The 27,359-nt window shown below is 33.1% G+C and overlaps 5 protein-coding genes and 3 non-coding genes across 11 annotated transcripts; 6 read left to right on the plus strand and 2 right to left on the minus strand.

The window, feature by feature from the left end:
• Positions 1-65: 65 nt before the first annotated feature.
• Positions 66-2,799, minus strand: ZC21.6 (uncharacterized protein). 2 transcript variants are annotated; one of them, NM_001379836.1, is made up of 8 exons: positions 2,638-2,799; positions 1,983-2,287; positions 1,772-1,933; positions 1,346-1,642; positions 864-968; positions 706-789; positions 504-530; positions 66-316 (listed from the first exon to the last, which is right to left on the minus strand). In NM_001379836.1, the coding sequence occupies exons 1-8, from the start codon at positions 2,771-2,773 to the stop codon at positions 167-169; spliced, it is 1,266 nt and encodes a 421-aa protein (NP_001367404.1). In that variant the 5' UTR covers positions 2,774-2,799; the 3' UTR covers positions 66-166. The 2 variants fall into 2 exon arrangements, with proteins under 2 accessions (NP_001367404.1, NP_001367403.1); NM_001379838.1 differs by lacking the exons at positions 504-530; positions 706-789 and having other exon boundaries at positions 103-316; positions 828-968; positions 2,638-2,792.
• ZC21.17 lies at positions 1,766-1,915 on the plus strand. The gene has a single exon (NR_052544.1). It is a non-coding gene; the product is annotated as an Unclassified non-coding RNA ZC21.17 (non-coding RNA).
• A 1,875-nt stretch (positions 2,800-4,674) lies between the features above and the next one.
• ZC21.14 lies at positions 4,675-4,831 on the plus strand. Its single transcript, NR_052545.1, has one exon. It is a non-coding gene; the product is annotated as an Unclassified non-coding RNA ZC21.14 (non-coding RNA).
• Positions 4,675-4,831, minus strand: ZC21.16. Its single transcript, NR_052546.1, has one exon. It is a non-coding gene; the product is annotated as an Unclassified non-coding RNA ZC21.16 (non-coding RNA).
• A 4,907-nt stretch (positions 4,832-9,738) lies between these two features.
• On the plus strand, positions 9,739-11,014 carry C02D5.4 (Glutathione S-transferase omega). Its single transcript, NM_001268033.5, has 3 exons — positions 9,739-9,812; positions 10,123-10,587; positions 10,692-11,014. The coding sequence occupies exons 1-3, from the start codon at positions 9,770-9,772 to the stop codon at positions 10,946-10,948; spliced, it is 765 nt and encodes a 254-aa protein (NP_001254962.1). The 5' UTR covers positions 9,739-9,769; the 3' UTR covers positions 10,949-11,014.
• Positions 11,015-11,955: 941 nt separating this feature from the next.
• gsto-2 (putative glutathione transferase omega-2) lies at positions 11,956-12,928 on the plus strand. The gene is made up of 3 exons (NM_181976.5): positions 11,956-12,022; positions 12,077-12,541; positions 12,609-12,928. The coding sequence occupies exons 1-3, from the start codon at positions 11,980-11,982 to the stop codon at positions 12,863-12,865; spliced, it is 765 nt and encodes a 254-aa protein (NP_871705.3). The 5' UTR covers positions 11,956-11,979; the 3' UTR covers positions 12,866-12,928.
• A 1,590-nt stretch (positions 12,929-14,518) lies between these two features.
• Positions 14,519-16,382, plus strand: C02D5.2 (GILT-like protein C02D5.2; the record flags this gene model as incomplete). Of its 3 annotated transcripts, none has more annotated exons than NM_001047374.4 (6): positions 14,519-14,738; positions 15,109-15,245; positions 15,294-15,397; positions 15,445-15,561; positions 15,612-15,788; positions 15,949-16,382. In NM_001047374.4, the coding sequence occupies 6 exons, from the start codon at positions 14,519-14,521 to the stop codon at positions 16,163-16,165; spliced, it is 972 nt and encodes a 323-aa protein (NP_001040839.1). The 3 variants fall into 3 exon arrangements, 2 of the variants coding, with proteins under 2 accessions (NP_001040839.1, NP_001040840.1); NM_001047375.3 differs by having other exon boundaries at positions 14,699-14,738; positions 15,949-16,165; NR_131446.1 differs by lacking the exon at positions 14,519-14,738 and having other exon boundaries at positions 15,108-15,245; positions 15,949-16,165.
• Positions 16,383-18,319: 1,937 nt separating this feature from the next.
• Positions 18,320-20,210, plus strand: acdh-6 (putative acyl-CoA dehydrogenase 6). The gene is made up of 5 exons (NM_066484.2): positions 18,320-18,603; positions 18,656-18,790; positions 18,835-19,187; positions 19,272-19,625; positions 20,007-20,210. The coding sequence occupies exons 1-5, from the start codon at positions 18,369-18,371 to the stop codon at positions 20,154-20,156; spliced, it is 1,227 nt and encodes a 408-aa protein (NP_498885.1). The 5' UTR covers positions 18,320-18,368; the 3' UTR covers positions 20,157-20,210.
• The last annotated feature ends 7,149 nt before the right edge of the window (positions 20,211-27,359 follow it).

The raw sequence follows: 27,359 nt of genomic DNA on the forward strand, positions 1-27,359 counted from the left end.
CGTTTTGAGGTTCCAATAGAGCTCGTACAAAGTGCCTTATGTCGCTAAATTGAAACTACTGTAAAAGTAAATTATTTATTTTATCAGTTGATATCAACCCAGTAAAACAAAAAAAGTTCATTTGAAAGTTTAAAAAAACAACAAAAAGAAAGAGATTTAATATTATTTAGGCTATATTTTCTTCTATAATTGTTGCACTTTTCTGAGCATTTATTTTCAGTCTCCTACTCCTTGATGGCTTAATCTTCATTAATGATTCCATTTGCACACTCTCAGTTTTTCTAGATGGTCCCGTCGATGTCTTGTTGCATGATATCTATAATTTAATAGCTGAAATTCCAATCAATTTCCGAACTAAATTAGCTCAGAAGTTTACTACAAATTAAAAATAAGCATTCATAATGTTATAGACATGCGCAACAAGCAAACGTGTTCGGTGGAGCGCTAGGGTAAGAGTGATGTGCATAAGTGGGATGAATATATTAATTGTTATGTTAACATACCTCTATTTGATTCAAAATTAGTTTAGTCTGAAAAAAGCGAAATATTTACGCGGAAAAGTCAAGCAAGGTGAAGTTTATTTGATAGTTATCACTTGGAGCTATTGGTTCTTTTTAATTGAAGTTAATGAGAAACTCATAAAGACTTATCCGAAAATAATTCAATTCCAAGTGACTAACTAGCAAATAAAGTAATAATTCGTACATCGTTAGCCGTGTTAGTGGGACCAGTTAGCAAGCGATGTCGAATACTGTTGAAAAACGTTCGCCGAAGCACGTCGTCATTAAACTGAAATTACAAACCGATGAACACATATCGATGAATACCTTTGTGTGAAACACGAAGAAACACGCAATGTCTACCGTATCAACTGTTGCATCAATAACCATTCGACATATCCATCCGATAAGGGCAGCTGCTGTATTCCACATATACAGTACAACTGGGTCAAGACACATTGGTTCATTCTGAATTGGAAAATGTAGTTAAAAAATATCAAAAGAGAGTGTTTCCTCTGGAATGTTTCAAGTCGAACACTGGTCTTGAGATGGGCGCTTGTAAAATTTGGTTTTATAAAAGAAAACTTTGACGGTCGCCAATAATTCTGATCTAAATTTATTTCATGAAACCCTGCACATCTGAGTGGTTTTTTTTAAAAATTTTTTTCTCAGACTACGTTCTCAAAGAAAAAGAGAGAGGCAACGTCGCATTTTATATTTACCCTCAAATAGTTCTTGCTCTTTTCTAACAACTTTTGCTTTGTTTTCAAAACTGAAAATATTAAAAATCTACAATCTTCTCCATTGAATTTATAGTCAGAATAATTGAAACTTTCCAAACTAACCGTTTTATAATTCTCACAAATGTCTCCAATAGAAAATGATCCAAGATAGGCAGTTCCAGTCAATGCACATGTTCCAGCAAATAAAATCAAATGAATACCGAGGCGAAGCATGGAACCCCAATGTCGATGATATGAGGATACTTTTCGTCTTGAGAAAAGAAGATGAATAATGAATACATAACTGACAACAGAGATGCAATAAAAGACAATTGGTGGAAGAATTGTGACAATCAGGCTCCGCGAACCCGGATGAGATTTTATGTGATTGCAGAGGTCAACAAGCCATTCTCCGATGAACTGAAAATTGTATTTTTTTAAAATTTTTTAAATTGGAAGCACCTGAAGAATGCAAAATATGCAAGTTTTGTATTTGAAAATTTTTAATTATTTTTAAGAATTTATTTATTTTCAAAATGAATAACCAACCTCATCAGAATCGAAATCATCAAGAAACAAATGAATAACCGAATTGCTGTTATAATCTAATTCACCTTGATGAACTAATAAAATACATAGTAAAAAACAAAACAAAAGTGCAATCCATCCCATGAGTATATATTTGGCAACTTTCATTGATGTCAAGTTGACCTGAATTCACTTTTAATTAAAACTAGTAATTGCTCATAGATGCATTTACCTTGTACTGCAAAGGAGCTCTTACTGCATAGTTAGTAAGTACAGCAATTCCAGAATATGATAGACTTACACACCAATAGTTTAAAACAAAAACAACTTGAAGTACATATCGTGACATATCAGTTTCCACTGGAAGGCAGATGTGAGAATCGCATCGATCCATTTTTTGTTTCATATAAAAATAGGTGCCAACGAGAATTGTGAAGATGTCGGCACACGTTCGGTTTATAGTAAGTGCATATCGTTTTAAAGGTAATTTTCCTTTTCGAATTCCAACAGTTACAACTATTAAGTATATTACGTTTGCTGAAATATTTTGAGAATAAGAATATTACATGTTGAACAGGCTCGGTCGTACATTTTTTGCAATATGCTTCAAAACGTTCATAATTGGAGTTCTTAAAATTGCTCAAAAAATTTAAACTGTTTTGTAAGTTTAAAAAAATCATAGAAAATTGCCGAAATTTGTGTTCCAATCTACAGAAGGTGTTCCTATAAGAAACGCGGAAAAACGACCAAATTGTGCAAAAAAGAACAACAGACAATTTTTGAAAACTTAAGATGAGTTAGGCCATTTTTTTTGAAATTCAGAACAACCATAAATTTATTTTTTAAATAATGAAATAAATATTGGAAACTTTTCGCTACAAACCAACCTAATAAAGCAGCAAAAGCACTGAACGGTAAAAAGAAATAAAGTGTAGCAAACATATTCTCCACTGCTTTATAATTTTCTGATTCTTCTTCAGGTGTACACGTAAGTGACGATGTATTCGGAGGAGGTGGTATCATATTCTACTGATGCAGCCAGCTGCAAATTCAAATATGAAAAATTGTAAATCTGTGATGAGTAAGAGTTGATCTAGACGAACATGTCTGGGTTGATTTCTCGTGGGATAAATAGAGATTGATTGTAAAGAAGTAGAGGAAAATTATATCATTTTAAGAATTTGAACATTGTTCCTTTATCGAAGCGTGGAAAACGTTTGAACATCAGAAAAATGTATCTTTTTTGTTTGCTAATTTGAATGTAAATGTATCACAAAATAATTATATTTTTTAATATTATACCTATGCCCACAGTTATCATTCAAGAAGACAGCCGCGTCTAATTTTTCCAGAGGAGAGTTGGTACAATTTTTTTCATATAGAAAAAAGTATGGGCGATATTTTCACGATTAAAAAAAAATTTGCAAAACAGCAGTTTTTGAGTTACGCTCATTTGAAAATTTAGAATTTTCAAAGTTCCATTTTTTTGCCAACACTGTACAAAACCGGATCATTTAATCAAGAAAATATAAACAATTTTGAAATTCTGACAAAAAATTTTTTCCAAAAAAATTGAAAGACTGATGCATCAATTTCCTCGAAAATTGAAAATAAGTTAGAGGCGATTCCAATTCACTGTTAAGAGCATGAGCACCAGAAGTTCGTAATATCTTGAACGAGAAGAAAATGGGTAAAAAATGAAAGAAAATGGCATGCAACAAATATGAATAATTGATAACAATCCATTCATCAACGAACGGGTATTGAGAAGAAAAGTGATGAATATTGGGGCTCGTTGAAAAAGGAATTAAATAGAGTTTCAGACTTTTATCTCTTTCTATCGTGAACTTTTATGAAGGATAAAAGAGATAAATTGGATGGAAAAATTTGACTTAAAAATTTAACGCGTTTCAGTTTTGGTGCACACAAAAAATAAGGCTAAGAATTTACCTTAACTTCTATTTTCTCAATGTAGTTCTGATTTTTAAGGAAAACGTTGGCCAAGAAGCTGAAGAAAAATTATGAAATAGAGAACTAAAGCACGCGATACCTGTTTACAGAAAAATAAACTTTGATGGATTCCAGTGATAATGATGTTTATGTAAACTGACATAGAGTATAAGTTCTAATAAATAAACAGTTATGTCTATGAGCCAGATTGTTAAAAAAAAACACGTTTTTCATTTATAAGTCTTCAGAAATTTATTGTACAGTTTTTGTTTCCTATTTTTAGCGGAATACTGAAACTGAGAATATTCGAAATCAAAAATCAAACTTCAACTTGAATTGCAATTAAATGAAATCTATTCTTATTTTCGAAACATTACAATTTTGCTAGCAAACATAATAATTTTACGGTGCATTGAACATAAGGTTTGAGCTTTTGAAAATCCCCTTAAAATTGAAAAATTTTATAGTATTCGTAAAAATTTTACAGTAATGAAACGGGACCTTTGCCTACAGTTACCACTCGTATCTTTTTCAGGCGTGCAGGTAATGTTGGGCTGGCTTATTTCCAATAAGTATTTCCGAAACTTTTCTACATATCACCAAGATTTGTTTACATAACTAAGCTAAATATTGTCTCAAAAAATTTTGTATCTGCTAAAAAACAAATATAGTGCAAGGAAATTTTCTAGAGTTCTCCGAAGATTTGCAATTTTTATAGAAAAAAACTTAAGTAGAAGCCCGGAGGCATTTCCATATTTTTTCTGCGTTAAATTTCCTATAATTACTGGTTAATAATTGGTGGAATAATAACAGAAAACAATCATCTGACCGAAATTTAATTATATATTTTTCACAATGACTCAAAACTAGAAAATTCAAAGATTCCAAGGATCTCGATCCATTGTTTTATGGAATAGTGGTACCCTGAAAAAGACATTCAGGAACTCTTTTTTCACAAAAGAGTTCGAATCGAAAAATCAACAAAAGTATGGCTGCGAAAATGGGCGTATCCTTCTTTCCTGATTAAGAGGAATGTGAACAGAAAAAAACGTTGAAAGGGAGGAAGAAGTCGTCACACAGATTCTAAAGTGACTTTGAGAGACGAAAATGTGTTCGTTAATCTTCTAGAGAAAACGAGAAAAAAAAACTGATGCAGTAAAAACTAAAAGAAGAAACTAATTCCTTTGCTCTTCGTAATGAGATTGTTTGGGTGGGCTTCGCTGTTTCAGAATTCAGTGGAACTCTTGAAATTTAAGGAAATGAAACTACTGTAGTGTGCATATTCATTTAATTTAGATTTAAAACAAATCTGGACAATATGCTTTCTTATCAGAATATTCACTAGCAACTGTTATAAAAATAAAATTAGTACAATTTTTTATTTATTTTCAATTGAAAGTTCCGAATAAGGGATTGAATTCTAGGATTCTTCAAACTCAGATATAGTGAAGAAATGACATTGTCAAGTTGATAGATTGATTGGTAAGCTTGATGCCATTGTAATTTGAGACTAGCTCCTAAAATTAATAAATTTCATATTAAATCAGAAAACAGAAAGTTGTCAAATCTAGAAGCATACTCATCGAATAGACAAGATTTGTTATTATTCTAAAATTTAAAAACTTGTGACTATGATTAAAGAAGAAAAAGTCACAAGGTAGTCAAGTCTCATGGGTGTTCAGTTTTTGTTCCTAGAAACGGAATCAATGAAACACTCTTGGCTCACTACTTCCAACCGGTAGATTTAAATTATACCGATTCCCCGGTGTGTCCGCGCCTCCAACTCCGGAAACCGTCTCTAAAAATGGAGTTAGGGTACATGAACATTCTACAGAGCGTTCATTAGACATTCTGCATATCTTTGAACTTTTTTTTCCTTTTTTAATACTTATTAAACGGAAGAGTAAAGTTTCTAAAGTATCAATAAAACCTAACCAATTTAGAACATAAAACTTCAAGAGAGACCTAAAAATGTAAAATGTGCATTCTTAACCAATTACTTTCCATATTTTCTGTTTTTTCTATCCAATTTTGCTTCCTTTCGGAAATGGCAAAAAAGACGTCGTTCTGTCTGGCAATGTTGAGCTCTATCAATCAGGCTGCCGTTTGGATCAGAAAAAGGGGAAAATTGAAGGATGAAAAGAATGGGTACTTCTTGAACTTTTTTCATCAATTCTTCTTTCTAACTTCATTCGTGCATTTTTCTGTTTTGGCTCTCCAGTGGCTTCTGCCGTTTCGTCAGGAAAATCTCATTAGATGAGCTATTGTCGTGAACTTTTTTCTGCCGGTTTTAAATTTCTTTAGGGGCACGTGTATTAGATAAATATGGGTGGGAAGGAAAAAAAAACAAACACGAAAAAAATGAAAATGAGACAAGCGAGATGGAAGATTTTGGAAGAACTTTGATAGTTCAAAGAAAACAAGTAAAACAATAAACTATGTAAACGCAATTAATAAAATTTCGTAGTACAAAAAACCTTGAGTTAAAATCCAGGTAAAGTCGAACGTCAGGGATTCTTTTTAAAATAAATTCCGCAAAATTTTTTTGGAGATATAAAACAAAAACTCGATAAATAGAGGAAAAAACTAACTGGCTAACATAATAAGATACTAAAGTTTGTCTTTAATCATACATACAATCAAACCTGTCTGCCTACCTTTCAATCTGTATTTTACCATGTTTACAATTATTGGTAATAGGCACACCTGTAGGCACAAGGCAGGTAAGCATGTCATACACGGGAAAATTGGAATTTTAAGCAACTGCATACTGCAATATAATTCATTTACCCAATTTGAATATTAGAAGCTCAAAAATGTTTTGAAGTAAAAAAGCTTTTAGACTTTAGATTTAAAAAAATATATGTCCATTCAAATATTCCGTCAATATTCCGAAAACTTAAAAAATTAAATTAAATAATCAGAAGTTCTAATACCCTTTTCGATTCCCATGACACTGAATTACAATGAAAAATTTTACGTTTTCAAAAAAATGAGCGCAACATTTTTAGCATGTAGACCAAAAAATGAAGTCGGGGGAAATTGAAAATTGTCAGTCAACAACAAATAAGCATTTCTAATAAATATTTATGCATTGGGCTTTTGAAAACCTGCATAACACTAACATTTCACGGTTTGATTCATGACGATTTCCTTTTGCTTAAAATTTTAATTTTTTCATGAAAAGCTCATCAATTGTAAAACAGAATGAATTTTCAAAAGACGTTTTTGAATATAAAAAATGAGTTTTCATTTTTCAACGAAAATTTACGTTGCTCAGTGACGTTTTATTACAGAAGAGGGTAAGAAGCAGTGATGCCTTTTTTTTTGCAAAGTTATGGATGTGCATTTTGACTTTTTCTCAAATTTTCGAAGTGTATTCAATTTTTTAAATAGGAAAAAGTTATGACTTAATACCGGGACAATTTTTCCTCCTATCTGCAGAACTTTCTCATAGTTCTGAAACTCGGTGTGATTTCCGACAGAGTTATAAATTCACCATGAACTTTTGCAAAATTTGATTAGATTAGAAAACTTGCACCAAAAAGACAAACTTATCCAACATTTGAAGATATTAATTTCATACAAAAAATTTCCTACAGTGAAGGCTTAACTCGGTTTGCAGCTAAATCAAATTTTCATTTATGGATCTTATTTTATCATCGTTGTAATAAAATTAAACATTTTTCATAAGCTTTCAATTTTCCAAAAAAAATGAACATTAATTAAAAATCCAACAGAAAAAAAAACTTGAATCACTATTTGCAATGTGAAAATGGGGGGAAATCCAGTACACATTTTACATTTATAGACAAAGTATTTTTTCTACGCTGAAAACATTCTGAAGAGTCTCTCGAAAGTTGGTTTGAGAACTAGACATACTTCGCAATAATCTGATAACATTTTCTGGTAGATGTACTGCTAGAACACTATTTTTTGAAAATAAAATTTCTTATTTTTCTGAAAACGTTTTGTAAAATGAAAAATAAATTCTCTAAAAAATCCATAATTACATAAATGATAAATGGTAAACTATGCACTTGAAAAGTGGCATTCTTCTGACTTGAAATTGTCTAGACAGTTTGAACAATTCCCAAGTCTGATGATTCTAAAAATAAAAAACAAATTTTGAAAGTATCAAAAATGTTTGAACAAAAAAAGGTTCTAGCTAAAGTTCCAAGGAACTTGATTTTGCGAAAAATCTTCTCCAACTCTCTGGTGACACCCTTCGATTATCTCTCCAACTCACAAGTTTTTCAGTCAACTCGCCGTTTATTTCCGAAAAAAATAGAAAGAGTGGAAGAGATGAACGAAAATCTATTCGATAGTGTTCTCTTGTTTTCATTTAAAATTCTCTTTCAGATGTTTGAATTTTTCCAGTTGTTTTCAAGAAGCTCGGCAAACTTATCTCGCATTCATTTAAAGTTTGAATTTATGTTCTTACTTGATTAGACTGGAAAAGAAAAAGAAAAACACATGTTTAATTGAAACTTCAATAACTTGTTCTAGCTTCTGTGACCTTTCCAATCAGAACAATTATCACGAATGATTACTTGTGCTTACTCAATTTCATGTACTTTTGCTTAGAATTGATGTAAATGTGTTCAGAACCATAGAAAAATTCCGAAGTTTTCGAAATGCAGTTACCGTCCACTTCCATTTCAGAATTTCATGCTTCATATTATCAGCATTTGAAGGCCTACTCCCATTATCCAGTCTGATGTGTAACCCACACTATGTGACGAATATTCTGATGAAATTTAGTAAGCACAAGTTATCATTTTTAACAGTTATTTTTATCGTGACTGTCACAAACTCCAATTTTCTTTTCGAACAATACCGACCTGGTGCATTTTTCTTGAAAGATATTAATCTCTATATTGCAATACAATATTGTAAGATAGTTCAAAGTCTTAGAATTGGTCTACATAACTCCGTAATTGGAATTAAAGTAAAGGCACCGGACTACCTACCGACCACTCATTGTCAGCATTTGGCACTAGCTTCTTGCCAAAGTTGGCCAAACGTTTATAGTTTTCTGCAATTTTTTGTTACTTTTTAGTTGAGTGGTATAGTTGTTGGCAGTAGGTGCGCTTGTCGACACGAGGCAGGTATTTCTGTGCCTACAGGCCTTCTACTTCAGACATGATTTCTGCAACAATTTAGATGACTAAAATCTGATGAAATTGGGAAATCGCCAGACATCATTTTCTAGAAACATTTTGATCGCAATGATCTTGGCAGAAAGTCTATTTCATTATCATCTCATCTTTAAAAGAACATAATTTTTAAGAAAAATCTATTGGCAAACTGTGTTTCTACTTTACTTCACAGGAAGAGCAACGTTTGTGTGTGTCTGTATTTTGTGCCAATATGTGGTTTGTAGCACAGCTATGCTACAAAGTTCAAATTCGTTTTGAAGGGGGAGAGAGGAACCCCGTGATTTCTGTGTTGTCTTATTCTCATCATTAAACTCTGAACATTCAGCAATTTTGATCCATAATACTCAAACTTCTAGTTTCATCATCCTCATCTTTTCTGGTGCCCCATTATCCTCTGATTCTAAAATATAGTTTTCCACCGTGAACTTCTCAATTTTTTCCAAATTCTTTAGCGTACTTTACTTCTGAAAAACTGTGCAATCTCATTTTCAGAATCTCCACTCAATTTTCATTCATTCAGTATGCAAACTATAAATTCGAGGTAATTTAAGGATCAAAAAGTCCTTGGGAAGGTCAATAACCAATGACATGCCGCGAAGAAAAACGCAGGCAATCCTTGAAAAGAGACGATACGCAGACTATTAAACAGAGATGTTTGTCATCATTTCTGTCTTCTCGTTCTTCTCTATTTCACTCTCCTCCATAAAAAGACTATTTATACCAAACTATTCTTCACTTTGAGCATCACTTTCTGAAGACTAGACTTAATTTTTGCCTTCTTTAAAAATCTGAAGTATTGAAGATTTTATTTCATTTAAATTTGATTTAGAACTCTTGTCTTTTACTATTCCATCAAAATATAAATTAAATTTTCAGACTTATTCGCCGATTCATTTCTCAAAGAAACATGACAGTGCTTGCTGGAGTAAACAGTAAAATCGTCAAAAATGGTAAGGCTTCATTTCCAATTTTAGTTCAAGAATTCCCAAAAAAAGATAAAAAATTAATCACAGAGTAATATAATAATTGTATGTCCATATTGCATATGCAATACTATTTTTCTCAATCAATAACTTCAAGTGCAACTCTGATAGGGTTGCAATTCTTTTTCAGGGAAAATATGGTATTTAATTTGCTCAAATTGTAAAGAAGTGTTCCACTTTATCAAAAAATAGTTGGATATGATTAAAGTTCAAGTTTAATATTATTTATTAGAAAATCCTATCTTAGTTTTGCGGAAATTTAATATTATTTTTTCAGGTGACCCAGCGCCAGCTCCTCCGGCTGCTGGAACCATTCGTATCTACAACATGCGATTCTGCCCGTGGGCTCAACGTGCTCTAATCTATGCATCTGTTAAAAATATACCGAGCGATGTTATCAATGTTCACTTGCAAGAAAAACCCGACTGGTACTTCTCAAAACATTACAAAGGACAAGTTCCGACATTGGAGCACGACGAAGGAAAGAAGCATGTTATTGAATCAGCTGTGATTCCAGAATATTTGGATGATATCTATCCAGAGACTCGTATTCTTCCAACTGATCCTTACGAGAAGGTTCAGCAAAAGTTATTGTTGGATAGAATCAGTGGACAAGTGTCACCTGCATTCTACGGAGTCGTTCAAGCTGTCAAAAATCCAGATCTCCGCGAAGAAAAATTTGCGGATATCAAGAAGGCGTATGATAATGCTGAGCAGTTATTGACTGGAGATTTCTATTCAGGTATTTTTTAAGAATTAAGATTGAGAATGCGAAACTTATAAAGAACAGAAACTAAGTTGTAGTTTTAGTCTTGTGTATTTTAAAATTATTTGAATTAATTTCAGGAACCTCAAAACCTGGATTTGTTGACTATCTTCTCTACCCGAACATTCAACGCGCTTACTGGGCAGCACACATAGTTCCAGATTTCCCATTGGAAGCTGAATCGTTCCCAGGACCAAACTATCCAAGACTATCCAAATGGTACAAGGCTCTGGAATCGATTCCAGAAGTTGCCGCTGCCAGTCAGCCAACAGAGAATGGGGTTGGATTCTTCAAGGATTACCTCGGTGGATCTCCAAACTATGACTATGGATTGTAAACATTTGTTATTATATTTTTAAACTTTGTGTTGTGGATGTGAATATGTGGAATTTAATAAAACATTTCTCGATATAATAATGATTTTGTTGAATTAGAAAAATTAGAAAAGTGGACGATTCTAAAAACAAAAGTTACAACGAAAATCATCGAAGGAAAAAACAACTGAATTCCAAAATAGTTTTCAGAGGTGATCACAAAATGTTCTCAAACGATATATATTCTACCATCAATAATTTTATTGGCACTATATCACAGTCCATAATTCCTGTGCTTTAATTATACTTTTCAGTATAGAACAATATGCTATATTATCAAGTTATGCGTCCAATAAACACAATTTATTTTTCAGACTGAATTTAAGCCATATTGAGAATAGCGAAATAAAAACGTAGAGGAAATTTGTGATCGCCATTCACAATTAATTCTTAGATCGCAATGATAACAAACTTCGATTCAAAAGTCATCATGCAAATTCACCGTTCTCGTGTGTGTGTGTTTTTGGAGGAAATAACACAATTTTGTGACTGATTTTTTTACAACATGTGGTTTGTAGCATAGTTCAAAGTCATTCTAGAGGGGGCTCAGAGGGAGTTCTTTCGCTATGTCATCGTTTGTTTTTGCACACCAAGAAAAATGAAAATAAATGCTCTAGGATGTCATGGATCGTTTCCATTCTTAATAAGTAGAAGCTAGGATTTCCTATACAAAAATAAGTAATCTTCGTTTCTACGTCTATCAACTTAAATTTTTGTATACAATCCACTTTGGTAATATTCAAGGCCTTCCTGTAAAATGTTTTATGATCAATCCGTTACACCAAGAAAACAAGTGCAATTTGTCATCATGTAGGCTTCCGCCTGTGTTTACTTCCTTCCCCCAGCACAACACTGACTATTTATACCAAATTAATAATGCAGCATTCCTCATGTGATAACTCGTTTGACTTTTATATCTTTCTACGTGCATCTTTCAAGCTCGAAAATTAATTTTAAAAATTTACATTGCAGAACAATTGCGGAACGAAGAAGCATGTCAGTCCTATCAGGATTAAACACTAAAGTTGTCAAAAATGGTACGTTATTGAGATTGTTTTTGTCTGACAACTGAATTACCAAGATTCTTTCAGGTGATCCAGCTCCAGCTCCACCAGCTTCAGGAACCATTCGTATCTACAATATGCGATATTGCCCATGGGCTCAACGTGCTCTAATCTTTGCGTCTCTCAAAAAGATCCCGACCGAAGTAATCAACATCCATTTGGATCAAAAACCAGATTGGTTTTTCACGAAACATTACAAAGGACAAGTTCCAGCACTAGAGCACGACGAGGGAAAGAAAATTGTGATTGAGTCAGCTGTGATTCCAGAATATTTGGATGATATCTATCCAGAACCTCGTATTATTCCAACTGACCATTACGAGAAAGTTCAGCAAAAGTTATTGTTGGATAGAATCAGTGGACAACTTTCTTCTGCATTCTACGGTGTTGTTCAAGCGGCCAAAATTTCTGATCTTCTCAAGGAAAAACTAGTTGAACTTGCAAAAGCATATGATACAGCAGAGGAACTCTTGACTGGAGATTTTTATTCAGGCACGAAATATTTTAATATTGAAACTAATCAGTTTAATTAAAATTAATTTAATATTTAAATCTTCAGGAACATCAAAACCAGGATTTGTCGATTATCTCATATATCCGAACATTCAACGTGCTTTCTGGACTTCCCATATCATCAAGGATTTCCCATTAAAAGTAGAATCGTTCCCAGGACCAAACTATCCGAAACTATCTAAATGGTATAAAAGATTGGATTCAATTCCAGAAGTTATTGCTACCAGCCAACCAACTGAAACAGCAGTTGAGTTCTTCAAAAGCTGGATTATTGGAGCACCAAACTTTGACTATGGATTGTAAATATCTTCTCTTCGTTACAAATTGCATATGAGTATTTGAATGTAAATAAACTTTTTGGAGAGATTGAAGCAGACTTTTTTGTTTATCCAGAAAGTAAGACAAAGAGGGAGATGCTATTAGTGACAGATGATGGTTGAGAATAAGAGAAAAAGGATGAAAACGACGAGATCTGATTGTTGTCTCTCGTCCAGTCACTTTCCATTTCATTTTTATAGAAATACTTCGGCGACGCGGATGCGTGTCTGCTTCTTGCAAACTATTCTTCCTCTTATAAAGTTGGCTTTGAGGATTTATTTTTTTTTGAAAATTGTTTTCTTTTAACTGACACCGGAGTTTTATTTCTATAGGTTTTTATGAAAAGTTTTATCATGAAGTGAACTTGTCACCTCTGTTCGGTTTCTTGTGTTTTTGATATTAAGTCTAACTGTCCCTTTTTATGAAATGTAATTTTTTTAATTTTGTATAAGCTTCATACAGTACGGACGTTTTGAACATTTGATGAGTCAGAGTTAAAGAGAAAACTGATAATTTTTTTTCCATCTTTCTCCTCACTTGTGAATAAACTAAACGCATTTCTGTGGACGTTCCAAGTGTAATATGAGAGTTGTTTTCATTTGGAAATGCGGGAATATATTGAATCTTCCATTAGATGTTCAGGAATATATAAATACGTTGTCTGCTCTGAAAATTCACACGGAAAATCTAAAAATTGTCAAATTATAGATTTCATTCTCAAATGACTATATAACATTTTATTTTTGCAATTTCTTTTCAATTAGGAAACATTTCAAAAAGCTACGTTGTTTTTCACATTCAAAATGATTACTGTCGGTGCGTTCATTTTCCGAGTTTTTCCAATTTCACGCTTGCTCTTCTTCGTAAAAAACTCGTAATTTAGAAATTGTGTCTAGATCAAAAAAAAAATTTTCTGAGCAATCCTGAATCAGGCATGCTCTCTAAACAACTCTCAGATATCTGAGATATGGGAAGCAAATTTTGAGACCTTACTAGTTATAAAAATCATTAAAAATCAACGCCGACAGTTTCTCACAGAAACTTAAACCGAAAAATCCCAACGAAGACTTCAGCTCTTTTTTCTTTGAAATTTGAGACAAAGGCCCGTTCTATTGTCTTTCCGACTCACATCGTTCATTAATAAATCGTTCTTTCTTCTACTTCATTCATCAATTTCCTCTTGACCAGAGAGAGTCCCTACTCTTGAAGCTCCTCTTCTTTACTCTTTTCTTACTTACGCACAAAAAGTCTCTCTATCACTGCGTCTCTCTATCCATCTCTTCTACATGTCACTTGTCGTCTCTGCGCCTCTATAACACGTAACAATCTCTACCTTCAAGTTCTCTAGTCACCTGTCTTCGTCTATACCTTTTGCCACGAAAATTACTACGTAGAAGCTGTCCTATTGTAAAGATGAAACAGTTTGAAGAGAAATTGGATGATTGTGATCTATTGGTCTCAGAATTTGATGGATTTCTTTTCCATGTTTTCAATTTTAACGTCTATATTCTTACCTAGGTACTCATAATTTTAACTTTGTTTATATTTTTATAAACTTATAAGTTACAATTTTTAAATCAGTTAACAACTTCCTATAATCAAATTGTATTCTATTTTTTTTGGCACAAACACATATAAATGTCCAAATATTTGCGCACGAGTCACCCCTCTCCACTCATTTGCCGCCCAATTTTGACGTTTTCTTCCTTGCACATTTTGACAGCATTTCTAATTTCAGGAAATTCTTCATATATCAATTGGTCAGTCACAATTATCCTCCTCATTCTTGGACTTTACGCCTGTCATCGATTTTTGAACATGAAGAAGTTGACTCGAGATGCACAGGAACCACTTTTACGTGAGTTTTTAAAGATTTTTTTTTTGAAAATTGATGTCTTGCATTTTATTTAGCTCACTGGATAGTAGAAAAAATATTTTTTTTATCTATTTGAAAATCAAATGTGTTAAAAAAATATTTTTGGAGAAAAATAACTGAAAGCTCCTTTCTGAATTATTGTTTTATTATTAAACATTTGTTTTCTTCTAACTTTATGTTTTTTAATGTTTTTTTTTTACTTTTTAAATCCTGAATTATTTTGTGAAAATTCAAACAGTTTCATTTTTAAAATTTCAAACCCTGATAAAAAGTTCAATATTTTTCACTGAACTTTAATTTTTTTAAAAGTTTATGAAAATTTCCTATGAAATTAAGTTCAGAAGTTTTTTAGCTCATATCCGCCCCTCCACAAGGAATAAAATTCGAAAATATATTTATGGAACTATTTTTATTTTATCAATTTTTCTCCTTTATCGATCACTGAACAGTCCAGACACATCAAAACACGGAATTGGCAGAAATGGAGATGTAAGTTTTGAGATTTATTGCAACAAATAATTTACAAAATAATTTCAGTTTATTGAATATGAGCCAAAAGCAGGACCCACGATAAAAGAGCCTGTAGAGAATATAGTTAAATTGGACGTTTATATGGAAGCACAGTGTCCGGATACATCTAGGTGAGCAGTTAGTAATTAAATTAATTTAATATTTGATTTATTTTAAGATTTTTCCGTCAACAACTTAAAAAAGCGTGGGATATTCTAGGAAGGCTAAATCGAATCGAATTGAATGTAATTCCATTTGGAAAAGCGAGGTGTACAGAGAAAGGAAACGATTTCGAGTGAGTTTTTTTTGTTAATTGATTTTAAATCTGATCATAAAATATTGCAGATGTCAATGTCAGCATGGTCCGACAGAATGTCAGATTAATCAATTAATGAATTGTGTCATTGATCGATTTGGGTTTCCACATAGATATTTGCCAGGTGTTTTGTGTATGCAGGGAAAATATTCATTAGATGAGGCAATGAAATGTGTTACTGAGAATTATCCATCTGAATATGAAAGGTATGTATTTTGTGCCGTAAATGCATAGTTAGACCAACGAATACTTTTTAAAATCATACGAAATATATTTTCATATATTATCACTGAATATAATAGTTAATGAAAGAGTAATGCTCATTTTTCAGTTCAACTTTATTTTTCAAAGAATATTGAATTTTAGAATGCGTGAATGTGCATCAGGAACTCGAGGTCGCCGCCTTCTTGCTCTTTCCGGACAGAAAACTGCATCACTAACTCCAGCAATTGACTTCATTCCCTGGATTGTTATTAATGGTTCACGTAACTCGGATGCTCTTTATGATCTAACACAGAATGTCTGTGAAGCAATGCAACCAATGCCATCTGCATGCAAAGATTACTTACGTTCATTACAATAATCACATCTTTTACGGGTTGACTTTTCGTCTTATAGTTTTTTTTAAAATACAATTGGTGTCTATCTATGAGTGCCTTTCACAACTCGGCGGGTCCTAAAATTGTTTATTATATTTATTTAAATTTTTGTTGTAGTTTGTGTTAGTGTGACTAACTTATTGTGTTAATTTTCTTAAAAAGAACGTTTTTTATTAAAATAAAAAGTTGCAAATTGTAAAAGTTTGTGTTTATCACATTATGATATTTTGGGCAATTGTGAGGATCTATTAAAAATTTATAAATCTCTTTGACAGTGTGTGGGAAAAATAAGTTATTTTTAGCTTCTGATATTTTCTAGGATTAACAGAAAAAACAGCAAATTTCAGGTATACCCGCTTGCCAGTTCGTGATCAACTCCAGTGTTTTCCAAAAAAACAAATCTACCCTTCCCCAGCTTCAGATGTTACAAACTCGATAAAATTTGTTTCAGAAACATCTCTTCAGTGTGACCACAAACTAGTCTTTCGCTTCCTTTTAACAACAAAAAATGGAAAAAGAAGGAGGGATTTACAAGAGGCTACGACGATACGAATGAATGAAAACGATTTGATGCAATCAGCTGCTGCTTCTGCATTTGCCATTCAATTTGTCACCTTTCTGCCAAATTTACACGATCTGTTTTGAGTGTGGACTTTTTGAAAGTTTAAACCACTTTTCGTCAATTTTTAAATGATGTTTTTACTTCAGTTTTTATTATTTTGTTTTGCAAAAAATATTTCAGTATGCCTGCATTTTTTAAATATTTAAAGTTTGATTTTTTTTAACATCCAAGTAGAAATGATAGCTCACCTACTCCAACTAAATTTTGACCAACAACTGTCACTTCTATATTTGAAGACATAATTAACATAAATCTTGAATTTTTGAAGTAATTTTAATGTCTGAACATCTTGTTTTGAATCTTGTTTTTTTGCCGAAAAATTTGAAGAAAAAAGAAACTGAAATATTGCAAACATCGCCAGAATGCAGACGGTAGGGTTGAATAAGATAGAGGGCATTGAACCCTTTCTAATTTTCTGTTTTGCAAATTATTTTACAGTAGGTCTGAACTTCACAGTTTCATGGTACGCCCAATTTTTAACTTCTTTTTTGAATTCAAATTTTCTAAACTACATTATCGATTTCCATGAAAACAGTTGCATTAACTTCCTCTGACCATTCCAAGAATTTCTGGCTTACCAACCGACATCACTCTTGCCCCCTCGTCATTAAGCCGTAATTGATAGCGACAAAAAAAAAGAAAAGCCGGCTATTTTAATCGAATCTTCTTCATTTGAGAATGGAGGGTGCTACTTGAATGGGTGACAATTGACTCGTGAAATTCTTCTTTATCTTTTCTCCTTATTTTTCTCAGAATTTCTTCATCATCCACTTTTTTGGAGTTTCAAATGTTAATTGCAATCTGTCTCATTTTGGTAGTCATTTGGAAAACACGGGGGAGGCGATAACAGGAAGCTTAAGGGATAGACATACACTTGCAATTGTCGAAAAAGCGATATCTTTAACGATTATTACGATTCTTTCAGTGTGACGTAATCCTAATCAGTTTATTTTTATTTTTTCTGAAAGCTTCTTTTACGAATTGCGCAATTAATAGTGTCAGTAGAAAAGGCATAATTTTTGAAGAATATGCCAAAATATGTAAACCCTCTCCGTTAATAGCAGTAGCTAGTGATCTAGACTATATGCAATACACACTAGTTGTCCAATTGAAACAGGTATCCACAATATTCACGATTTTTGAAGTGTGATGTATTAGATAATCCTATCATTTTTTCCTCATCGGCCAGTACTTTTTTTGTTGTTATTTTTGCAATATCCTCCGCTTTTTATTGTTTTCCTATTCACACCTGTATTTGATTCTGGTTTCCCAAAAAGAACAGGCATAGTTTTTGCGTTGGGAACTGGTTTTATTTCAGCATATCTTCTCATTTCTCAACCAGAATTAGAAACATTTTTAGAACAATCACATTTATAGCCTAAATTTTTACTAAAAATATCTGAAAAACATGATATACACTTTGTAGAATTTTTGAAAATAATATCCGCCTATCCATGATTTAACCTTATTATTCGAAATCTGTGAGATTCCTCAAAGTAGAAACATAAAATTTCAGGCACAACACAAAAGTCGGAACTCAATTAAAATCGAATACCCTGTTTGAGATGGCGTTTCTGGCTCGTAAAACGTCTTCTCTCCTACCAGCCACCACATCCTCTACAGTCAAGCATATGATCTACGATGAACCACATTTTGCAATGCAGAACAGTTTGGCAAAACTTATCAAAGAGAAAATAAACCCAAATGTTGCACAATGGGAAAAGAGTGGAAGATATCCAGCACATTTTGTGTTCAAAATGCTTGGACAACTTGGAGTATTTGCGGTGAATAAGCCTGTAGGTGAGGATACTTATTTTAAAGAAAAAATTTTGGAAGTTGAAAATTATTGAAGACTATGGTGGGACTGGTCGAGATTTTGCAATGTCAATAGCAATAGCTGAACAAATTGGAGCAGTTGATTGTGGATCGATTCCAATGTCAGTCATGGTTCAAAGTGACATGAGTACTCCTGCTCTTGCACAATTTGGTGAGTTCTATAAAACTTATACTGTAACTTAATTGATATATCAGGCTCCGATTCACTCCGCAATCGCTTTCTTCGTCCTTCAATCAATGGTGATCTAGTTAGTTCAATTGCAGTCTCCGAACCACATGCAGGATCAGATGTATCCGCAATTCGCACACATGCCCGTCGGTACGGCAGCGACTTGATAATAAATGGCTCAAAAATGTGGATAACAAATGGAGATCAGGCAGATTGGGCATGTGTTCTAGTAAATACTTCAAATGCGAAAAATTTGCACAAAAATAAGTCGCTGGTGTGTATTCCACTGGACTCAATTGGTGTACATCGATCAACTCCGTTGGATAAATTAGGAATGAGAAGCTCCGATACAGTTCAACTATTTTTTGAAGATGTTAGGGTGAGTTTCTTAAAATGATCTACGGCCCCTTTAACCAATTTTAATAAATAATTCAATGTTCATTTCAATCGAATCATTTTTCAGGTTCCCTCGTCATACATAATAGGCGAAGAAGGACGTGGATTTGCATATCAAATGAATCAATTCAATGATGAGCGCCTTGTAACAGTTGCTGTTGGGCTTCTCCCACTTCAAAAATGTATAAATGAGACGATTGAGTATGCAAGAGAACGATTAATATTTGGAAAGACACTTCTCGATCAGCAATATGTTCAATTTCGGTTAGCCGAGTTGGAGGCTGAACTGGAGGCAACCCGTTCTTTGCTCTATCGAACAGTGCTGGCACGTTGCCAAGGCGAGGATGTGAGCATGTTGACTGCGATGGCGAAATTGAAAATTGGAAGACTGGCAAGAAAAGTTACTGATCAGTGTCTACAGGTGAGGCGTTTTTGTTCTAAAATATACAAAAAATTCTCAAAATATGTATATAAATCACTTGTAATATTCTCCATATTAGACTTGAATATTCCTTGCTCTTCTTTGTCAGATTATATCTCGGTTGTATTTGTTTTTATGAAAACAAAATTGCCAACTAACAAAATTTGTGCAAAATAATTTGCTTTATTTTGGATGTTGAACTTTTTTTGATGAAATTAAGACAACCGAGATATAAACAGTCAAAGTATAGCAATGCAAGGATAATTCGGTATATGTTTTTGTGATCCCTCCAGTGGCAGTTTTTCATAACTTGATGGTTTTTTTATAGAAATGAATTGGAATAACGCTAAAGCTTCATTATTAATATTCTCTTAATTTCAGATCTGGGGAGGTGCTGGATATCTGAATGACAATGGAATATCGAGAGCCTTCAGAGATTTCCGTATATTTTCGATTGGCGCTGGTTGCGATGAAGTTATGATGCAGATTATTCATAAAACACAGTCCAAAAGGCAACAGAAAAGAATTTGAGAACATTTTTAAATGTTATATTTGTAAATACGAAAATAAAATGCAATTGTACTGAAAACGATAAAAATAAAACAGCGAAAAAGTCATATTGTATAGAATTTGGCACGTATATCTACAACCAGTTTCTAGTGACCCAGGTATCTTGAAGTAAGTATTCAATGAATCAATTCAAGTTATTATATTTATATTTGTCCGCATCGGAAGGAAAGCGCAAAGAAGTTTCTCTCTCCGCCTCATCAAATTTTTTGTGTTTGCATTTCAAAAATGACTGCAATGAAACGCGAATTACTGCGAGTAAGTAAAGTTAGTTTTGATAGAAACTACTGTATGAGAAAACCGGTTGAAAAGTAAAGATGAGCAGCAGTATTTCATGGAAAAAAGAGGGAGACAACAAGAGACGGAGTATATAAGGTGTCATGGATGCTCCGAGAGTGTTTACTTCTTTGTTTCAATTTTCACACTTTTCATTCTTTTCATTCTTTTTGTTTTTCACAATTATTTAGCAGATCGGTAACTTTTTGCTTTGATAATTTCATAGATACTTTCGAATCGAAATTAATTTTCAAATTAGCCTACAGTAATTTTGCTCTCATCTCTGAGTTCTAGATCATGTTTCAATTTACCGAAAGTGTTTACACAAGTTACCAAGAAAACAAAAAATTCAAGTTTCCGAAAATTATCAAATGTTTATCAAAAAGGTCCTATGATGTTTAAAACAATTTTTCAAACTTCCAGAAAAATTTTAACTTACTGTTTCTTGAGCGTTTACAGTAACTCCGGTGTTTCCAGTAGGCATAGCTTACCTTGAAAGCAGGCAGGCGAAAATTTCTCTAGACCAACCAGAATAACTTACTTTATTGCTAAGTTGAATCAAACAATTTTGTAAAAAAAACGAATTTTGGAATCATGATCCCTATTCAAGCTTCTAGTTGCTGGTCAGCTAGGTTTTGGGTTTTTTTTTGGAAAAAATATTCAAAAAACATTTATATAATAGTTAGAATTAACATTTTTTGATAAAACCTCGACATTTTTGTTTTGTCTGAAAAAATAGAAAAATCTTACGTTTTTCGAAAAAACCCGTGCTCGTGAAAAGTATGTCCTCTGAGAGAAGTAATGTTTCATCTGACCAGTTGCAACTTTCTGTGTGCACATTCTTTTGATAAAATGGTATCACAGATCTATTCTAAAAGCCAACATCTAAATTCTTTGCTCTATCTTTATCAGTTGATACGGATCTTCTCATCTCATTCGCCCACAATCTTCCCATACTAATTCATCAAACCCACTTGTAAATATACGCGCGGTTGATCAAAATTTGTGTGTGTTATGGCACATTGTGCAAATAGTTTTACCACACTTACATACTTCAACTCAAACCTTTGAGGAGTTTGACAGAGAGATGGAAAGATAGTCTGCAAACGGCAGATTTTTGAAGTTTCACCGCTGTCCATCTAATTTTAGGTATTTTTCGGAATCTTTTGCAGGACGTTATCATCTATCTTTCCCGTTATCAATTAGTCATAATTATCCAATTAGTGGCAGTTGTTAGAAGAAATAGGTAATATGCATAATAGTGTCATTTGCCATTGGCCACCTCCACCAAACTTTCGATTATGCCGTTTTCCGTTTTCTGTGTGTTTCTTCGTCCTTCCTCATCATTTCTCATTCGCTTTTTTTTCTTCCCATCTTTTCCAACATGTCGCACTAAGAGTGACCAAAAAACCTTTCAAATTTTGCGTGTTCTTTCGGTCTTTCCGGAAGGGACAAAAATCAAAACGACACTGGAATTATGAACTCATCCATTTTCCACTTTAAAAGTTGAAAAAAGTAAACAGCGGGGTTATTGTGGTTTGATCTCTTTTAAAAATCAGTTAAATATAGGAGTCAAGACCTCAATGAGCACTCTTCAAGATATGGTTCTACTAGACTCAACTTGAAGATTTTCAAGAGTTCTGGAGACTTTTTCAAGGCTACTGCTTTCAAGCTTCAGAATTTTAAACATTTTGGAAATAATCTTAAACTGGAGTTCAATAGCCAATTGAGCAATTTGTTATAACGTTTTTTTCTTAATTTTTTAAATTAGAATCAGTGTAAATTTATAAGTTTCAAAATTAGTTTTGCACTTATCTTTGGGCGTTACTGAATTTTTTACGTGGTGAACCTTGAGAAAAAATTCTAAGGCTTCTAATTGAGAAAACTAATTTAAATTCCGCTCCCAGGAGTTACCAATTTTAATACGTTTCCAAAAAATTAAATATTCTTCGAATCTCATTTTTAAAGTTTCCATTTGGCACAAACCACAATAATTTAAGTAAGACGTTTGATCTATGCCGTAGTTTGTGTACTTCAACGTTTATCCTTAAGTACCTAGGCCCGTGTTTTTACAGCTCTGCTCTTTATCGGTACATACTGTTCTCTGTCTTTATTGATAGAAATTTTGAAAAATGCAACAATATGGTATCTATCAGGTCGTCCCATAAGTTTTTGTACTTTTTTAAAACTTTTTGAACAAGTTCTAAACTGACAGAACAAAATCGAATCTTTTATAAATGCGCATGTATAGTATGTACTACTTGTCAAAATTTTTATGCGTTATTTCAATATCCTCCTGATAACAATCACGGAAACCAGAGCCACAAATAGCGACATACCCAAATAATGGGAGGTGTTTTCCTTCGTCCTGCTATTCACAGGGAATTTATCAATGAACATGAAAACATAGTATTAGTAAAGATAATGATTCAAAATACATGTTCAGTATGGTTAAAATTATCATTAGCACTTATTAGCCGTTTTGGACGTGGACTATTTGGCTCATGTTTATCAAGCACTGAGTGAACATCTTCATGGAATAATTTCTCACTAAAAGTGATGGGATTATTTTGATTGTTGTTTCTAATTTTATATAACAATACTTGCATAGTACAAATACAAACTTCGTTTTACTTGCTGATTTCTCAATCATAAATTAGAAGCCCAACACTATAAATGTCGGGTATCACATGAGGTTGGCCATGTAGATTGTTTGAACGAAGAGGCCACCAGTAAAGTTTGTTAATTTATTTATGATACATATATCCACTTCTAAATAACACTAGACTTAATTATCTATCTTTCATTCCGAGGACTAAATGGACCAATATATGCTTCAATCACTCCTATAGGCAATTGTTAAAAGTACAAAATAGTGTGGTTACAATGTTCTCAATTATAACATCTCCCCATGACTGAAAAAATTAAATTTTTTTAAAATTTTGACTGCACATGATGTGCACTTATCGTAAACATACACGATGCACCCGTTCCATTCCCAGCGGCTTCACAGGAATCAAAAACTCGGGCGCCATATTTAATTGGCCTCAACAATTGTGTTTAGCTACAGTAGTTTTTCCGGAATAGTTATACTAAATTTAAAATTATTTAAAACAAGAGTGTGGAAGCATCTACTTGACAGTATATATTAACCATTACTTTAAGCTCTGGGTGGTGTAGAACAAACTCCAGAAGGAATGGTGTAAAAAGCTGATTCTATAGTTACTCGTTTTTCTAAACAACCGCGGGGGCCTGGGATGCCAGAGTTATGTTGCAATAAGGTGACAAGTTGGTGACATGCTACCACTAATATAAAATCTTAGAATTGTCCGAAAAAGTTTTGGGAATAATTCGAAAAAAAGTACAAAAACTTATGGGACGACCTGATAGGATATATGTTAAAAACTATTTTTGAAAAAATATTTTATTTTGAACAATGAAATAAGGTTCCTGCCTCAAGGTTTCTTTTTGACGCGAACTCCGATGACATTTTAATTATCAAACGGTCTAAGTGAAAATTTATTGGACAACTCTTTAGTTGAAGTGCACTTTAGGAGCAGGCATACATGAAGGCGTGAGGCAGGCGTAGGTCGCTTACGAGGCAGACAATTTTTAAAAAAATCACCATCCTTTTGTACTAATAAACACTCTCTAAAAGTTTGCAATGTTGTCTCCCAACACGAAAAGTTCAATCAACTTCTGCACTCAATTTTTTTGCAAGATGACCCATTTGATTCAAGGGGGTTACCAGTAGACTTACCTGCAAAAAAACAGTATTCGTGCATAAATCCATCAAAATGAAGTGTGCGTCTTCTTCTTAGTTTCCGTCTCCCGTTGTTTCTTAATGTATACAGAAGATGTACGGGGCAGCAGCAGCAGAAAAAAGATTTGCGTACACCAAACACATCAAAACGATATGCGTGAAATGAGCGAATCGTCCGCATTCTCCCCTTTTTTCTTTCAATTTTCAAGGAGAGAGAAAACTCTGTGAGACAGTGAAGAAGTGGGGTTTTGACTGGAAAAGAAGAAGAAGAAGAAGAAGAAGAAGAAGAAGAAGAACTGATTCTTATCTGAGTTCCGACGACGATTCCACCGTTTTTTGGTCTGGTCTTCTTTCCTCCGCTTCTTCTTCTTCTACTTCTCTTTTCACGTCTTTCTCATATTTGGTTGTTTTTCAAGTTTTGAACTCTTTCTACTACATACTTTTCACATGTACCTTTAAAAAACTCATAATTCATTTTCCAATGTGTTGAAAACTACTGTAACTGCTTAAAAGTCAGAAACAGTAACGAAACTATTTTCATGATAAAATCAAAAATTGTTTCGATTCGAAAATGTTTTTATATACTCGACATGTGTGTACATGTGTAAACCAGTCGTTTCAAAAATTTTACAAAAAAATGTAAAGAAACTGTTCAGTGATCAGTATGCTCCAGCTTCTTAGTTTCTTAGTTTCTAGGACTTCACACACTGCCTGCCTTCAAACTACCGCCTATTAACATTTATTCCGGTCGCTCTTTTGTATTTATTGAGGAAATCAACTACTGTAGTTTTTTAAAAATTAATTTATTGATTTGGCAATTTTTCTTTTTTTTTCAAGATTCAAAAATAAGAAATTGTATTTTACTCACCATTATTCAAAAAACTTGATGAAATGTTTAAATTTTATGGTAAATGATCAAAACTAATTTTTTGAAAAATCGACGCCTTCTCTTTTGTTTCTGAATATAGGCACTCCTAGCCGTGCAGGCAGGCATTTCTGTGCCTACACGAAAGCCCTAGAATACATACTTTCAAAATGTTCACTGTTTGTTCTTTTTCCCTGAACATAGAACATCCGGAAATTGCTTACATTGGAATTTCATTCAAGTACATTTGTAAAACTTACAAACACTTGAGAAAACAAAACAAATCTGAAAACGTGTTGTCTGAATGCATTGGGGAGACAAGTTGGGTTCTTCCTTCCATTTACCTTGTTGTTGTTTTTTTTTCTGTTCAAAAATTTATTCGTTCTCTGGGTCAAATTGTTCAATTATAGTTGTTGTTTGCATTCGGTTGTTCCATTTTTCACAGTTTTCTCTCTTGCAAAAATTTTATAAAAGACTACAAGTAAATATAAAACCATGAACTCACATTTGGCACGGGCTAGAATTCTGACTTCTGCCCTTCATTTTCTGTTGAAAATTGTCAAATTCTTTTCAAGGTCTTTTATTTATTTTGTTCCTCGTGGAACATAACATTTTTGATATCTTTCAATATCAAACTTTAGTCTACTCATAAACTGTATGTACCTACCTACAGTAACCTCTCAGAAACATTATGATCCTAAGTATTTCTGATATTTGCTCCGAGGTAAAAGTAGATCCTACTTAATTTATAAATTAAGTGCGTCAGTATCTATGTTGATTTAGTTTTTGTGATCTTCCAACTAATCGTATCTATCAGAACATCAGTAGCAAAAATCTAAAATCATGAGAGAGCATTTTCTAAAAAACACATAATTTTCAGAAGGCTTCATGGCGAAGGCGCATGCCGAATTTTTGCTTTTTGACTCGACATTATACAATTTTCCTTTAAAAAAATTAAGTTTTATTATGATATTTGGTGATTTAAAAATTATAAGATTAATTTTTAATCATTGCTCTACGGGCCGCACTACGCCTTTAAGCCTCAGTTCCAATATAATCAGTTTGAATATTTAGTCACCGTTTTGACATTTACAGCTTAATCCAATTACTTTCAACTCAATTTATCAAACTGTCAAAATGCCCACCTAATTGTTCTTTGCCAGACTTTTGAAACCAAAAGCCACACCCTCAATAGGTCATCTAAAAGTAGCTGTGGTCTCTCCAATGACCTCTATTGTAAATTGGGCGGCAATTCTTCTTCATCATCAATTTCAGATGCATCACAAGCATCAAAAGCATCATATATGAAGAACAGTAGAAAGAGGAAACTCATACTTTTCTAACCATTTTTTCTGATATAGACACTGGCATAGACCAATTCAAAAGTGTTGTAATATTGTACCGGCTACTCTCTTCTTTGTGTTCTGCATTTTTCTGTCATTTTTCTTGAAGAAAAAGGCTTCTGACCTCTCCTCCAATGTCACCTTTTTAGTGTTTCACAATAGGATTATTCCCATGCTTTTCACACAGTCTCTGAATTTTTTGTTGTTCGAACCAAAAAAAAAAGAGAGTGTTTAGCTTTCTGTTTAGTTGGTTTTCGACTTTTTTATTGACTTTTTTATTAATATTTTCGTCATCTCATCAATCATACATAATTAAGCGGACAAGGCATTAGGACCGGTGGGTGAGATGTGTTGTTGCGTTAGACGAATTCTAGATTACGTGATTTTAGTCGAGATTGTGTCGTCTGTGAATATCGAAATAGCGATTTAATTAGTCATGGGAAAAGTTGTCGTGGTAGAGATTCAAGTGACCTTTCTTTGCCGTTTTTATGGCTTAATCTATAAAAGGCTTAAAGGCTTGTAGTCTTCTAACCGGACGATCTATTACATAATATAATGAAGGGGATATTTAACTAATTTTTTTAAAATTAAAATCCATAAGACTAGCTGAAATTTACCTTAGGAATGCTATAGAAATATCAAATTTCGTCAGTGTTCTATTTTTTCTGATCACCAAAAATTATCAGTCGACAAAAAAAGTATATTCCATTTTTTATGCATCTACTGTGCCATGGGCAATGGATTTAATTTATATTCTTGGTGAGCCCTCCCATGTAGGCTCAAAACTGCCAAAAATGTGCAGCAGACAGAAGCTCAGAGAGGCAGGCAGGTATGAAACAGACAAATATACCTAGATACGTGCCTGCCTACGTTTTCAAAATGCATCGATTTTGTCTTGGAAAAGCTGCTAAAATCTTACA

Source organism: Caenorhabditis elegans, chromosome III (genome assembly GCF_000002985.6).
Source record: "Caenorhabditis elegans chromosome III".
NCBI classification, from domain to species: Eukaryota; Metazoa; Nematoda; class Chromadorea; order Rhabditida; family Rhabditidae; genus Caenorhabditis; species Caenorhabditis elegans.

What these genes read in the sequence shown, in the direction of transcription:
- ZC21.6 (NM_001379836.1), bottom strand. Translation starts at nt 2,773, where the DNA reads ATGATACCACCTCCTCCGAATACATCGTCACTTACGTGTACACCTGAA. An exon ending in TGCTTTTGCTGCTTTATTAG is followed by an intron (nt 2,288 to 2,637) that starts GTTGGTTTGTAG and finishes AAAATATTTCAG; the next exon opens with CAAACGTAATATACTTAATA. An exon ending in TAATTTTGAATCAAATAGAG is followed by an intron (nt 317 to 503) that starts GTATGTTAACAT and finishes ATTAAATTATAG; the next exon opens with ATATCATGCAACAAGACATC.
- C02D5.4 (NM_001268033.5), top strand. Translation starts at nt 9,770, where the DNA reads ATGACAGTGCTTGCTGGAGTAAACAGTAAAATCGTCAAAAATG. An exon ending in CAGTAAAATCGTCAAAAATG is followed by an intron (nt 9,813 to 10,122) that starts GTAAGGCTTCAT and finishes TTATTTTTTCAG; the next exon opens with GTGACCCAGCGCCAGCTCCT. An exon ending in GACTGGAGATTTCTATTCAG is followed by an intron (nt 10,588 to 10,691) that starts GTATTTTTTAAG and finishes AATTAATTTCAG; the next exon opens with GAACCTCAAAACCTGGATTT.
- gsto-2 (NM_181976.5), top strand. Translation starts at nt 11,980, where the DNA reads ATGTCAGTCCTATCAGGATTAAACACTAAAGTTGTCAAAAATG. An exon ending in CACTAAAGTTGTCAAAAATG is followed by an intron (nt 12,023 to 12,076) that starts GTACGTTATTGA and finishes AGATTCTTTCAG; the next exon opens with GTGATCCAGCTCCAGCTCCA. An exon ending in GACTGGAGATTTTTATTCAG is followed by an intron (nt 12,542 to 12,608) that starts GCACGAAATATT and finishes TTAAATCTTCAG; the next exon opens with GAACATCAAAACCAGGATTT.
- acdh-6 (NM_066484.2), top strand. Translation starts at nt 18,369, where the DNA reads ATGGCGTTTCTGGCTCGTAAAACGTCTTCTCTCCTACCAGCCACCACA. An exon ending in TCCTGCTCTTGCACAATTTG is followed by an intron (nt 18,791 to 18,834) that starts GTGAGTTCTATA and finishes TTGATATATCAG; the next exon opens with GCTCCGATTCACTCCGCAAT. An exon ending in TTACTGATCAGTGTCTACAG is followed by an intron (nt 19,626 to 20,006) that starts GTGAGGCGTTTT and finishes TCTTAATTTCAG; the next exon opens with ATCTGGGGAGGTGCTGGATA.